A 14,534-nucleotide genomic window follows, 5' to 3' on the forward strand; every position below is an offset into this window, starting at 1 on the left:
ACGCTCGCGCCTCGTCGACTCGCGGGTTGCCGCCGTTGAAGACGCGCTGCGATGGAAGGGTTAGGTAATAGGTAGTGGCACCGGCGAGGGCAGCCATCATGGAGAACCTGGAACCTACGAGCAAGGGGAAAGTTTCGAAAAGGGTCTAATGCCGGGAAGGTAGCGGGACAGATCTCGCGAGTACTGGGCGAAGATGAAGATGCCATACTTTTCAGACTGTGGCGGTTAAAGCCAGCCAAGTGACCCGCCAGCGATGCTCGGCTACCGCTGTAAAAGTAGCCTAGACTTCGTTTCGATACGCGCGCGGGTGGCGTCCCTGCTTACCTTAGCTGCGCAAGTACCTGCCGGCATCCAGCGTCGCCACCCCAGCCAGGGCCAGTTCCGGGCCTTCCCTGCCCGACACCGCCGCCGGCCGCTGGAGCTCTCCGACGACGACGTGCTAAGTTATTCAACCCTCCGTTTCCAACCACTTTGCGCCCCAACGCTTTCAACGTCCCTCCTGGCACCCCAATCACCCGCGTGGCACCCATTGAATCTCCCACGAACGCGTTTCTAGGTGCTTCAAGATGCTCACCAGTCGCTTAATAGCCCGCAATGCGGTGCGGCCCACGGCCTGGAAAACTTCGTCGTATGTGCAGATCCCAAACTTTTTGTTCGGCTCTGCCTGGTCAGCCTTCAACGCCCGCGACCCGTCGGCCGCCTCAAGAGCAACACAGGCAGAGCCGCGCGGTCATGTCCACTTGCTAACTGGCATTTTGCCTCTGCAGCGTGTCCCCCGCTGTTGCGTCGTCAACTCTGTCACGCTGGACTCGTGGCTTTGCCTCTGCGTCTGGTTCGTCTGCGCCAACACCGCGTCTTTTTTCCCCGACACGTAATCCGGACCGTTTGCACTGACATGCGGGTGCGAGTTACAGAGGAGAAGGACTTGGTCATTATCGGAGGTGGCGTCGCTGGATACGTCGCCGCTATCAAGGCTGGCCAGGAGGGCATGAAGGTAGGTGAACACTGTCGTCACTGATGGCCCTCCCTCATCTCTTGTTCGCACTGTCACACAGAGCGCTGACCCTTGACACCTCGTGTTTGCAGGTGGCCTGTATCGAGAAGCGCGGCACGCTCGGCGGCACTTGCCTCAATGTCGGCTGCATCCCCTCAAAGTCTCTGCTCAACAACTCCCACTTGTACCACCAGATCCTTCATGACACCAAGAACCGCGGAATCGAGGTTGGAGACGTCAAGCTGAACCTCGCCAATTTCATGAAGGCCAAGGAGACTTCTGTCAATGGCCTGACGAAGGGTGTTGAGTTTCTTCTCAAGAAGAATGGCGTCGAGTACATCAAGGGCGAGGGCTCCTTCGTCAACGAGAACGACATCAAGGTGGCCCTCAACGATGGAGGCGAGACGACGGTCCGCGGCAAGAACATCCTAATCGCCACTGGCTCCGAAGCCACTCCTTTCCCCGGCCTCGAGATTGATGAGAAGCGTGTCGTCACCAGCACCGGTGCTATTGCGCTGGAGAAGATCCCGGAGACCATGGTTGTCATTGGCGGCGGCATTATCGGTCTTGAGATGGCGTCAGTTTGGTCGCGGCTGGGTACCAAGGTGACGGTCGTCGAGTTCCTTGGCCAAATTGGAGGCCCTGGCATGGATACGGAGATCGCCAAGTCCACCCAGAAGCTCCTGAAGAAGCAGGGCCTGGATTTCAAGCTCAACACCAAGGTCATCAGCGGAGACAAGTCCGGCGACAAGGTGAAGCTGGAAGTAGACGCTGCCAAGGGCGGCAAGCCTGAGACTGTAAGCACAATTATGCCGGCCCTGTCGCCTGCCCTCGATGCCGTCATCGTTATGGGGCGCTAACAAAAACACGCGCCTGCAGCTCGACGCCGATGTCGTCCTTGTTGCCATCGGCCGACGCCCTTACACCGGGGGCCTTGGCCTCGAGAACATTGGCATGGAACTGGACGAGCGCGGCCGTGTCATCATCGACTCCGAATACCGAACCAAGATCCCTCACATCCGTTGCGTTGGCGACGCTACCTTTGGCCCCATGCTCGCCCACAAGGCCGAGGAGGAGGCCGTGGCGGTGGTCGAATACATCAAGAAGGGCTTCGGTCACGTTAACTATGGCTGCATCCCGTCTGTCATGTACACCTACCCCGAGGTGGCGTGGGTCGGCCAGAGCGAGCAGGATCTCAAGAACCAGAAGATCCCCTACCGAGTGGGGACGTTCCCGTTCAGCGCCAACTCGCGCGCCAAGACCAACCTGGACACGGATGGCTTCGTCAAGATGCTGGCCGACCCCGAGACGGACCGGCTGCTCGGCGTCCACATCATTGGACCCAATGCCGGTGAGATGATTGCCGAGGGCACGCTGGCTCTCGAGTACGGCGCCTCCACCGAGGATATCGCGCGGACGTGCCACGCTCACCCGACATTGGCCGAGGCGTTCAAGGAGGCGGCCATGGCGACCAACGCCAAGGCCATCCACTTCTAAGCGAGGTTGCGAAGAGGAATATCACGAGCAGCCTTCAGCGTGGTCAGACGCTCTTGTCTATCTGTATCTGCCCGAGTGTTAAATACCTAGATGCGGGAATCAGGAGGTAGAAAGGTTCGCCGAGTTGAAGCCCCACGGAGCGGCAGGGACAGGGACGGGGCAGAGATGGACGTGGCATGTGGACCGTCAGATGTTTTCTGGGGCCGGCCTTGACGGCCGTGTAAATTAATCACATTTATGGCATTGGTTGCAGCATGCTGGTGGACTGTTCCGGCCATCCTTGGCACCGAGGTCACCTGGCTTCCCGTGCGCGACTGTTTGGCTCTGGACCGAAGGCTGCGGCGCCTGAAGGAGTAGACGGAGCATTGGCAAGAGTTGGAAGAGGCCTGGCAGTTCGTGGGCACGTAGAGACGAGGACGTGTTTACTCGCGACCTAGGTGGTGCGAGCATTTGGGCGCGGCACCTGACAGCTCTGTGAACAGGACGCGTACGACTGACTACCTTGAAGAAACGCGACTGCCCCAGGCGACAGTATAGCACAGTAAGGGCTGTCGTTGGAAAGGTACGAGTGCCTCGTAGAAGCGGCACGAATGTGTCTCGAGACACCTGGCGGCGAAGCTGCGCGTGCGACGACGAGAGGAGTGCCGGATTCGAGGACGTACGTTACATACGTACCGTACAACGCACAAAGTGCTTTTGTGCATGGGCTATTATGTAGGAGGGACGCGTGATGGTGTGGCGGAGCGCGCGATCCGGCCCGCAAGCCAACCTTTTTTATGGAGTTTCGTCGATTGATGCTCGTTCCTTGCGTCGAGTCTCTTGTAGAGTGGGGCGCCCGATGGGGGCGTTGAGCCAGGGGCTTGATCCTCAGGGCCCTTTACGCCGCGTCGTACCACATTCTGGCTTTCCCGTTCCGTGTTCCATCCATCCCCAGCGCAGCCGACGGACTCTCGGGAGGCGGACCATGTCCGATTGACCCCTCCGTGCGTGGCAATAATAACTTGGTTACTCGTCGTCCTGCCCGGGCACGTTTTCACCACCACGAGGTCAGTTCGAGATGCGCTGAAGCACCACGTCTCAACTACCCCCGCAGCCACAATCACACCGTCTCAACCTTTGAGCCGGTCTGCCTGGTCGCTAGTCGAACCGAGCTTTCTCCCTCGTCTTGACCCGAATTCGAGGACGAGAACCCCCCCCCCCGGGCGGCCGTTCAATCCGAGCCACGGACCGTGTGGCCGTTACGTTTCGACTTTTGGCGCTGCGGATCTTGTGGCGCCTTTGTTTTCTGCAACAGCCGCCTCTGCCGCAGTCCTGCTCGCCACCAACATGGCGCTTCCACACGATGCGAGCGAGCCCCGGGAGTATCCGGTCATGCGGCGCGACGAGGTCGGGGCTCTGATCGCAGCCGGCCGGAAAATAGTCATCTTCGATGGCCACATTCTCAAGGTAGACGCGTGGCTCCCGTACCATCCTGGTGGCGACAAGGCAATCCTACACATGGTAGGGAGGGATGCCACGGCAGAAATCGAAGCGTACGGAATATCCTCCGGTTTGCAGCTGCACAATCCATACTTACGGTGCTAACTTTGGCCGCTCTAGGCTTCACTCCGAGGACGCCAAGCAGCGCATGGCCCGGTACCGCATCGGGCGCGTCGAAGGGACTTGGGAGAACTTCCTGGCTCCGATACAGGGAGGCGTCTTCCGACCCCAACGCTCGATGGAGGATGCCGACGCCGATACCGCCGACGATGGCCACGGCCAAGCTGTAGACAACGGCAAAGAGCACGAGTCGAGCACCCAGGGCTCCCGATCGCCGTCCCCAGTCTTCGATGTGGATGGCCAAGCACTTCGGCATCGCGCGACCGGCAGCTCCCGTCGACCTTCTTCCACCTCGTCCCATTCCACGGTAGAAACCGAAATGGACGGCATGTCGTACTTGGATTCGATTACGCGAGAACATATCAGTCTCGACCTGGACAAGTACCCGGCTCCGGATCCCGAAACGCAGGCGAGGATCTTGGCCAGGTACAGAGAGCTGCACCAAAAAGTCGTTGATGTTGGGCTGTACAAATGCGACAACATGGCGTACGCTGTGGATTGCTGCCGCTACGTCGGATTCTTCGTGTCCATGCTCATCTGCCTGCGATATGGCCAGTACGCTCTCGGCGGGTTGTTCCTCGGCTTCATGTGGCACCAGCTTGTCTTTGCTGCTCACGACGCCGGCCACATGGGCATCACACACAAGTATCACATCGACAGCCTTGTCGCCATCATCATTGCAGACTTCATTGGCGGGTTGTCGATGGGTTGGTGGAAGAGAAACCACAACGTCCATCACATCATGACCAACGCGCCTGAGCACGACCCGGACATCGAGCACATGCCCCTCTTTGCCGTGTCGCACCGCCTCCTGGGCAACCTGCGATCGACTTACTACGACCGGGTCATGAAATACGATGCCGTGGCCAAGGTCCTTCTGCGCGTTCAGTCATGGACGTACTATCCGCTCCTGGCGCTGGGGAGGTTCAACCTATACGCGCTCTCATGGGACTACTTACTCGCCAACAGAGGCCCGAAGAAAGGGCCGGGCGCTTGGCACCGCTGGCTGGAGATAGTCGGGCAGGTCTTCTTTTGGACGTGGTTCGGCTACGGCATCTTGTACAAGTGCATCCCCGACAACTGGTCTCGATTCGTCTTCGTCATGGTCAGCCACATCGCGTCCTCACCTCTGCATGTTCAGATTGTCCTGTCGCATTTTGCCATGAGCACCGCGGACCTAGGGCCGAACGAATCGTTTGCCCAGAGAATGCTGCGGACTACCATGGACGTGGACTGCCCGGAGTGGCTCGACTTTGCCCACGGCGGGCTGCAGTTCCAGGTGATTCACCACCTCTTCCCCCGGATGCCGCGACACAATCTGCGCAAGGCTCAAAAGCTGGTGCAAGAATTCTGCAACGACGTGGGCATCCCCTACGCCCTGTACGGCTTTGCAGACGGGAACAAGCAGGTCATCGGCCGTCTCTCGGAGGTCTCGCGGCAAGCAGCCATCCTGGCCAAGTGTCAGCGGGTCGTCGCGCAGAGCGGCGACCTTTCAGGCCACAGTCACACGCATTAGCATTTGGCTGCAGTTTTTCTGCGATCACGGGCTTTATCAGGAATGTAGCCAGCGATATAGCCAGGGGGGCTCCATGCTGGGCATTTGATGAGCGATGATGAACCTTGTTGAGCAACAACATATCGTCTTTGACAGCACGAGAAGATCAAGTAGCTCAAGCCACTTTACACGATGAATGAGACACACGCAAGATTGGGTAATTGTCAAGCGCGCCAAGTTTGTTGCGACGAGGGGCCCAAAGCACGTAGGCGCGCTTCGCTCCAAGAGGCGGTCCGTCATGTCAGCGACTAGGACTGTGCGGGCTCTCGTGATGCGGGCCAAACGTTTAGTCGTGTAAGCCGATGCAGGTTCGTGGGGCGTCCCGGTACGCTCTGTAACTGAGGGAGGGGGCAGGATGAGTCCGGCTCGCGGTATATGTGTACACCTTGTGTCGTATCGCAGGCTGAGGCCGCTGCACGCGTTGGATGGGGATGGGCCACCTCACGTGCACTTGCCTCCATTCATGGATGCTGAGGCCACCGTTGGGGGTGTCGACGAGCGCTGGACTTTCAGTGGAACAGCTGCAGGACTGTGCGGCAGGACTTGCAAGGTTTCAGGTTTCGAGTTTCAACGACAAGCATCCTGCCAGGTTCGAGGTGTAAGGTACCTACAAGCATAGTAGGTACGAGGTACCGTGGCTGCCTTAGCACCCGCCACGCCACTGCCCAGAGCCTGCCGTACCAACTACTAGAGGTAAGGTAGAGGGGGGGGTCCAATCAAGCCCCCCCAAGCAAGCCAGCCAGCTTGGTGCCACAAGCAGCAGCTGCAAGCCAACCCGCCGAACCTCCAGCTGTTTGGTCACGCACCATCGAATCCATCCACGTCCCACTCCAGCTTCCTCCACCGTTGAGGCAGACAAGCTCGCTCGCTCGCATCGTCTGTTTGTTTCCGTCCCTCCGGCTGTCCACCAGCGCGTCCGCTACACATGCGCCAACCAACGGCTGAGGCGAACATACGATACTTCTAGTTGTCTGATACGTGCCGCCGTCACTCAGTCGCACTTGTTGGCCGAGGTCACGCCTGGGAACGCCGCGGGCCCGCGCTGCCGTGCCGAGCGGCGACGAGCATGTCCCGGCAGCCAACATGGACGCCAGCATCCAGCGAGCCCTGAACGACAAGCTGTACGATAAGCGCAAGGTTGGCGCGCTCGAGTGAGTACAGCATCTGGCCCTCTTCGCCCCCGCCCGTCGCGCCTTGTCAAGTCTCGACCTCCATTGTCGCGGCGCCAACTGTGAGTGAGGGAGTGACTGAGATGAGCCGAGCTGACATGGCGACACTGCAAGGCTCGAGAGGGTCATCCGCGATCTCGTAGCCGCCAAGGATTTCCAACGCGTATACGACATTCTCGAACAGCTTTGCAACGACTACGCCTATGCTGTCCATCAACCTCATGCCCGCAACGGCGGTCTCATCGGCCTTGCTGCTGCCGCCATCGCCCTCGGACCCGTAAGCTACCATCGCTCCCCTATTCTACGTGCCCTCGCAAACGTTGCTGCTCACCCCTTCTTATAGGAGCTGCCGCGCTATCTAGCCAGGATCGTGCCTCCTGTCTTGGCCTGCTTCACTGATCAGGATGCTCGGGTTCGGTACTACGCCTGCGAGGCCATGTACAACATTGCCAAGGTCGCCAAAGGGGAGATTCTCGTCTATTTTAACAACATATTCGATCAGCTCTGCCGAGTGTGTAATCCCCTCGAACGGCGCCTCTCTGCCATAGTCCTACCGAATCCGCTGACTTTGAATGCGCGCGATTCTTTAGCTTGGTGCAGACTCGGAGCTCTCGGTGAAGAACGGAGCTGAGCTTCTGGACCGCCTCATCAAAGACATCGTTTCTGAGTCCGCGGCTTCGTACGTCTCGGTGTTGGAGGCGCCCCCGGATCTCGGTGACGACGACAAAGCGGGCTCGGACGATCCGCGCTCGCAACTGCCAACCGCTTTCTCATTATCCCGCTTCATCCCACTCTTGAAGGAGCGCATTTGGGTCGTGAATCCCTTCACGCGCCAGTTCCTTGTTGGCTGGATCACCTTGCTGGACTCCATTCCCGACTTGGAGTTGGTCACTTACCTACCCGACTTTCTAGGCGGGCTGCTCAAGTTTTTGGGTGACCAAAACTCGGACGTACGGACTGCAACGCAAACGTGCCTTGACAAGTTCCTCAACGAGATAAAGCGCATTGCTCGGGTCAAGAAGGGGATCGCAGACAGTCGGAAATCCAAAGAAGGCGGCAAGAGAAAACGCCAGGACTCGGTCGACACGGGCAGTTTTCACCCTGGCCTGGAAGAAGGAGATGAGATCGACTCGGAGGCTCTCGATGATGACGACGACGAGAGCGTGGTCGAAGACTGGATTCCTGGTCAGGACGTGGAAATCAATTACAAGGAGGTTCTAGAGATTCTGACGTCAACTTTGGACTCGCCACTAGGTTCGTGTCCCTGCCGCCCGCCCCGAACTCAAAGCGCCTCAGATTGCTGACTTGCAGACGAAGAAGAGGACTGTCTTCTGGAGTCGCTACGATGGATTGTGGAATTTCTAGACATCTGTCCTGAAGAGGTTCTTCCTTTCACGCCAAAGATACTGGCACATATGCTTCCAGCCATGGCCAGCAGCAAGGAAACAATTCATCAGGCCGCAACCCGCGTCAACAACTGCCTGATGGAATATGTCGTGTCATTATCCGACGAGTCTGGGATTGGGGCGTATAACGGAGCCGCGCCGCAGTTTCAGTCGGCCTCAAGACTTGCCCTGCCCACCGACAGACTCGACGACTCTCACAGCAATCGGGTTTCCTTGGCAAGCTCGCGCGACCAGGACGTTCACAGCCCCACGCCAGGCCAGGCGAGGTCACTTTCGTCGCCCGCGGGTGGTCTCGTCTCGTCTGCGCAGGGTGACCTCGACTATGCTGCGGCTGTGAACTCGCTGACGCTGCTGTTCCTCAACGACCATGAGGCGACTCGTGTGGCGGCGTTGACGTGGCTTATTATGCTTCACAGAAAAGCCCCTCGCAAGGTCCTTGCGTTCAATGACGGAACCTTTCCCGCTCTCCTCAAAACCCTCTCGGACCCTTCGGACGCTGTCGTCAAGAAAGATCTCCAATTGCTCTCGCAAATATCCCGCAACAGCGAGGACGATTACTTTGCCAACTTCATGGTGAACCTGTTGCAATTGTTCTCGACAGACCGTAAGCTCTTGGAGACTCGGGGCAACTTGATCATCCGCCAGCTATGCATGAGCCTCAGCCCCGAGCGGATTTATCGAACCCTGGCGGACTGCATAGAAAAGGAGGAAGATGTCGAGTTTGCCAGCATCATGGTTCAAAATCTCAACAACAACCTCATCACAGCACCCCAGCTTGGCGAGGTGCGGAAGAGGCTGCGCAACCTCGAAACGAAGGACGGGCAGACGCTATTTGTGGCGTTGTTCAGGTCGTGGTGCTACAACGCCGTCGCTACGTTCTCATTGTGCCTGCTCGCCCAAGCATACGAGCAAGCATATCATCTCCTTCAGATCTTGTGAGTAGAGACAGTAGAGGCAACACCCGACATGTCACATCCCAGGCACTGACAGCACACAGTGGCGAATTGGACATGACCGTCGACCTCTTGATTCAGGTCGACAAGCTGGTGCAGCTGATTGAGTCCCCTGTCTTCACATGTGCGTGCGCCCCTTCCTCTGTCTGACAAGCAGCACGCCGTGTCGCACTTACTGACATGGATGGTGCTTGAAGACTTGAGGCTCCAGCTCCTGGAGCCCGACAAATACCCATACCTGTACAAGTGCATGTATGGCATCCTCATGCTGCTGCCGCAGTCGTCGGCTTTTGCCGCGTTGAAGAACCGGCTCAATAGTGTGAGCTCCATCGGGTATTTACATGTGGCGCCGCGAAGGTATGCCTACACTCCAAGCATTGGTACCGCTGGGGCTTCCAGGCCGTTTTCCGTGCGCGGCTGCAACGACTGACACAAGCGCTCATAACAGTGCGTCGACTTCGACAGGCAGCTCTAACTATGATCGGCCGAACCGACTCAAGGGCCGTGACGATGGCAGCATCCGCTGGGTGGAGCTTCTGGAGAAGTTCCGCAGCGTCCAGGAAAGGGCGCGAAGGGTGCAGCGACACACTTTAGAAGGCGAGGAAATGCCCGCGCCGGGATTCGGTGACCTGCGAATAGGCGAGGTGTCGCTCGAGGCGAAGGGGAAGGAGAGCCGGGGCCCGGGGCCAGGAGCTGCGCCCCCAGTGCCTCAGAAGGATGTTACGCCAGTGGTCCCGGCGCAGCCAGCAAAGAAGTCTGGCCTGGGGCGGCAGTTCGGAAGGCTTGGCGGTGCAGTTTCCGGCAAGAACCGGCGAAACTAGTGGCTGACAACGGATGGTCGTTGCTGCGGAATGGGTTGCGGTTCGCAAGAAGCGCTCGGTTGGCGTTTAACCAGAAGGCGGTTGTATATCTCGGAGGGAGCGTGCCTCAGCAGACAGTTTTATGTACGGCGCTTCACGGGACTGTCACGGTCCATCAGATCTTCGAAGGCGGCATCACGATGTGAGGTGACGGCCCGCAGCTGACGGCGAAGCGCGTCAACCTCGCTCCGTGCCATGTCTGGGTCGCTGGGCAGGCCAGCGAAGGCGGCCATTTGGTGCTCGAGCTCTCTCCTCCGTGCAAGCAGCTCGAAAAGGTGGTGCTCCTGGTCGGCGACGTCTTCGACGGTAGGATGGGGCAGGGGCGAAGAGTCGGCGGCGGCGGTACGGTCAGTGTGCTCCGGCGGCGGGGCCGAGGAAACCACCTTGATGCTACGCTGCAGGTCCAGATTGCGCTTGGCCATGTCCGAGGGGGGCCGGTAAGACTGATCTTGCAGGTTGTTCAAGAGGTCAGCTGCCTCGCCGGCCGCCCGCTCGGCGTGGTGAAGAACGGCTTCGACGCGCGCAGCCATCTGCTCCGTATCGAACAGGGAAGCTTGCAAGGCGACTATGGAGCGCGCGAGGCCCTGAGGATCTGCTTCCGCGTCCCCTGCCAAGACTGCCAGCCGGGCCAGGGACCCAAGGGCACTGGCACCCTCCTTGGGCATGCCCTCCTCAACGGCCGCGAGCACATTGGCCTGGAGCGACTGCTGAGGCAGCAGGCCACCCTGGGGCAGCGACTGGTGGTGGGTCCGCAGCTCGTCGAGGGCGGCGTCATCAGCTCGAGCGAGCAATAGGCGCTCGTCGTCGGCGGCCTCGTTGTGGGCGGACAGACTCAGCAGGGCCTTGAGCGTCTCGCTGTTGCGTTCAAAGGACGGCGGGGCCCGGCCAGCAGGGAGCTTGGACGCGAGCCAAGAGTCGACGTAGGCCCAGTCGCGGGCGGTGGAAGCGGCGATGCGCGCAACCGAGGGCGAGAAGATGGCGGGTCCGGATGCATCCTCATGCTGCAGGGCGGCTTGACGGGAGAGGTGATGGGCCATGGCGGGGAGGCAGCTGGGGATCTAGGAGACCAAGAGGCCACGGCTTCGGTCCGGCATATCAGGTAGGCAGGTGCAGGAAGTGTTTGGAAAAAGATGTGCACTAACCGTAGTGGTGCCGATTTGTGAGGCTCCCGGGGGAGGAGAAAAGGGGGGGCTCAAAACGTGTCGAGGTTGTGTGTTGCTGTTCAATGACACACGCGGTTGGAGTTTGTTGATGTCGTCGAGGCACTGCGTCCTGGCCAGTTGGGTGCCTGCGCCTCCTGTTCCAGGGTTACTGCGCAGGTATTTGGCTGGCACGTAAGGTAGGTAGGTACCTAGGTACTTTGCACCTCAGCGTGGCGGGTCACCCGCGACGCAGGGGTCAGCAGGTTTCTGCAGGCAGGTAACTAACTACCTGAAAGGTACATGCGAGCACTGCACTGACCGGGGCACCTCTTGGACGCATCGGCACTTGAGCTGAACGCCGGGGCGCTTGAACCAACTGGAGCAATTGTTGACGGAACATGCCTGTTGGCATAGCCGCGCGCGGCTTCGGAGTGGAGTTGCGGGTTGTTGGCACGTCGGAGCTGATCACCTCGGGTGCCTGGACAAGGATGCCTAGGTAGCAGATGAACTACTGCGGCTTCCCGAACGCACTGGCGGATGAATGTCGCAGGCGACGTCTTGACGTGGCTGCAGCAGCGCTGTACTGACTGATATAATGCTGGGATTCCTCGACAGCCAAGGTACCCTGTATTTTGCCAAGTGACCTCAGCTACAGACTTCAAGGTCCCTGGTACTACTAACGTAGTATGGACACGTCCATGACCTCATGCCCCAAGGGCGGTTACTGGGACTGGTAGGGTGCATACCTAGGTAGTAAGTACAAATAGGCGTGTATGCGTGCTTGCCGCAAGTACATGAAGTGACTCGCACAGGCACCTCCGACTCTCCCGCCCCAAGGTTAATCAGCAACGGAGCACTTCACTTGATCGGCCAAATATACGGAGTAGGGTAGTGCTAGATGGGTGCCGTACCAGGTGCGACGTACGAGTGCGCAATACCGACGTGTACAGAACCGTGTACCTGAGGTACCCACTACCCCAGCCCATCGACAAAAGGACAGCGTGGGCACTTGTCGCGACGAGGGGCCCACTTAAACTTCCTTGCGCTTCTGGGTGTTGCTAGCCATCCTCAACGTCCAACGTCGCGTTCTGTTCATCACTTCAAGAACGCCTCCGACAGCCACGCCGCGTACCCCGTTTCCCTTGCTCGTCCTTCTTCCACTCCCTCCTCCGCCCTTTATCCCATTGGATTCTCAGCTGCGCATCTTTCTTTCGGCGCCTGCATTTTTGCGACCTCGGACCCGCGCCGGGTCGCACACTCGCCGCCCGGCAGCACTCGCCGCTCCGTTTCGCCATATCCTCGTCTCGGCGTCGTCCTTGGCTGCTCAGTCGCACACGACATCTCGAGACCTCTTCTCCCCGGCGACCAAGAGGCGCGGCGAGCGATTGATTGAAACGGCAGCATGCGTCTCTGCTTGTCCAGCCTCGCCGCTGTGACGGCGCTGGCCTCTGCTGGCCAAGCCGTCTCGCCCCATGACATCCCGGCTGACTTGCCCGTATCTGCGCTCTTGACGTCGGCGCAGACCCATCTGGCCAAGGGAGAGACGAGCGACGCCCTCGTCTACTACGACGCCGCTGTTGCCAGGGACCCCAACAACTACCTGACCCTCTTCAAGCGCGCAACCACCTACCTGTCGCTCGGCCGCCCCAGCCAAGCGACCGACGACTTCAACAGGGTCCTTGCCCTCAAGCCCGGCTTCCAGGGTGCTCACCTACAGCTGGGGAAGATCAAGGCCAAAGTCGCCGACTGGTCCGCCGCCAGGGCCGAGTACGTTGCTGCCAGCAAGGACCCGGACTCGCCCGAGCTCACAGAGCTTACCGAGGCCGAGGGCGCCGCAGTTCTCGCCGCGAGCGCCCTTGAGGCACAGCAATGGGACGACTGTGTAATTCAGGCTGGCGTCGCGATCCTCGTCGCGTCCAGAGCCCCCTCTCTGCGTGAGCTCCGCGCCCGCTGTCGCTTCGAGCGAGGCGAGGTCGAAGAGGGCATGGGCGACCTGCAACATGTCCTGCATCTGCGCCCCGGCGACACAAACCCTCACCTCCTTATCTCCGCAACAACCTTTTACGGCCTGGGGGATTTCGATCACGGGCTCGCCCAAATCAGAAAGTGTCTGCACTCGGACCCAGACTCCAAGGTGTGCAAAAAGCTCCACAGGCAGCAGAAGGCTGTTCAGAAGTCGTACAGCAAAGCGGAGGCGCAGATCAACAGGGGTCAAACAACTACGGCTGGACGCTCCCTTGTCGGCACAGCAGAAGAACCTGGTCTGGTTTCCATCATTCGGGACCAAGTCGAAGACCTTCGCAAGGAGGGGAGGATCCCTCCAAAGGCGCGCGCACGTCTATATGAAATGGCAGTGGAGATGACCTGCCAAGCGTATTCAGAAGTAAGTGCCTTTCCTACAATCCGGGCAGTCAGTCCCTTAGCTTCAGGGGATATCTGCCGATGCACCGCCATATAGAACGCAACAGCTGACGCCTATCCCGCTTTAGTCAAATCATAAGGATGCCGCCAAGTATTGCGAAGAAGCTCTCGAGCTGGACGCCGACTCGTTCTGGGGTCTCATGCACAAGGGAAAAGCCCTACTAAAGAAGGAGGAATTCGAGGCCGCAATCCGGACGCTCGAGAAAGCGGCTGAGGTCCGACCAGACAAGCAGGACAAAGTCAACCCCATCTTAAACAAGGCCCAGATCGCTTTGAAACGGAGCAAATCCAAGGACTATTACAAGGTTCTCGGGGTTGCGAACGACGCGGACGAGAAGCAGATCAAGTCAGCATACCGGAAGGCGTCAAAACAGTTTCACCCTGACAAGGCCGCCAAACAAGGGGTTAGTAAAGAAGAGGCGGAGAAGAAGATGGCCTCCATCAACGAGGCATATGAGGTGCTTAGCAATCCTGAGCTTCGGGCTCGATTCGACAGAGGAGACGATCCAAACTCGCAGGAGACGGGTAGTCCCTTCCAGGGAAATCCGTTCGGAGGCGGGCACCCTTTCATGTTCCATCAGCAAGGCGGGCCTCAGGCCAACTTCAAGTTCCATTTTGGTGGCGGCGGCGGCGGCGGGCCTTTCGGGTTTTGAGCACATCTGGCAAAACGGCTGTTTTATTGATGCACCTTTTGGGTTTCATTTGTCAAGAGCAGCTTTTTTTTTTTTTTTTTTTTTGATTGGGGCGTCGTCCCTTTAGGCGAGGAATACTAAACCAACGCGCCGGGCCTCGGGCCATCTCCGCGACGATTTCAGCTCTTGCACGTCTGCTGGTTGTAAACCAGGCCAGGAACAGTGACCCTGTGTGTGAGACCAGGCAAGGTGCCATTGAAATACGTGGTCGATGTGGACATGCAAAGCGCGACACGGCTTAAGTCG

General features: G+C 58.9%; 5 protein-coding genes across 5 annotated transcripts; 4 read left to right on the forward strand and 1 right to left on the reverse strand.

Moving 5' to 3' along the window:
* Positions 1-895: 895 nt before the first annotated feature.
* On the forward strand, positions 896-2,491 carry PLICBS_005677 (dihydrolipoamide dehydrogenase precursor; the record flags this gene model as incomplete). The annotated part of the gene is made up of 3 exons (XM_018319373.2): positions 896-994; positions 1,087-1,791; positions 1,874-2,491. The coding sequence occupies 3 exons, from the start codon at positions 896-898 to the stop codon at positions 2,489-2,491; spliced, it is 1,422 nt and encodes a 473-aa protein (XP_018181847.1).
* A 1,326-nt stretch (positions 2,492-3,817) lies between these two features.
* PLICBS_005678 (uncharacterized protein) lies at positions 3,818-5,606 on the forward strand (the record flags this gene model as incomplete). Its single annotated transcript, XM_018319374.2, has 2 exons — positions 3,818-4,023; positions 4,091-5,606. 2 exons carry the CDS (start codon positions 3,818-3,820, stop codon positions 5,604-5,606), a joined length of 1,722 nt encoding a protein of 573 aa, XP_018181848.1.
* Positions 5,607-6,728: 1,122 nt separating this feature from the next.
* Positions 6,729-9,994, forward strand: PLICBS_005679 (uncharacterized protein; the record flags this gene model as incomplete). The annotated part of the gene is made up of 8 exons (XM_018319375.2): positions 6,729-6,796; positions 6,929-7,091; positions 7,158-7,329; positions 7,415-8,068; positions 8,126-9,155; positions 9,218-9,297; positions 9,371-9,530; positions 9,622-9,994. 8 exons carry the CDS (start codon positions 6,729-6,731, stop codon positions 9,992-9,994), a joined length of 2,700 nt encoding a protein of 899 aa, XP_018181849.1.
* A 119-nt stretch (positions 9,995-10,113) lies between these two features.
* PLICBS_005680 (uncharacterized protein) lies at positions 10,114-11,070 on the reverse strand (the record flags this gene model as incomplete). Its single annotated transcript, XM_018319376.1, has 1 exon — positions 10,114-11,070. One exon carries the CDS (start codon positions 11,068-11,070, stop codon positions 10,114-10,116), a length of 957 nt encoding a protein of 318 aa, XP_018181850.1.
* A 1,507-nt stretch (positions 11,071-12,577) lies between these two features.
* PLICBS_005681 (uncharacterized protein) lies at positions 12,578-14,249 on the forward strand (the record flags this gene model as incomplete). Its single annotated transcript, XM_018319377.2, has 2 exons — positions 12,578-13,558; positions 13,665-14,249. 2 exons carry the CDS (start codon positions 12,578-12,580, stop codon positions 14,247-14,249), a joined length of 1,566 nt encoding a protein of 521 aa, XP_018181851.2.
* Positions 14,250-14,534: the final 285 nt, after the last annotated feature.

Source organism: Purpureocillium lilacinum (assembly GCF_023168085.1).
Source record: "Purpureocillium lilacinum CBS 284.36 DNA, scaffold_4, whole genome shotgun sequence".
In the NCBI taxonomy this organism is placed as follows: Eukaryota; Fungi; Ascomycota; class Sordariomycetes; order Hypocreales; family Ophiocordycipitaceae; genus Purpureocillium; species Purpureocillium lilacinum.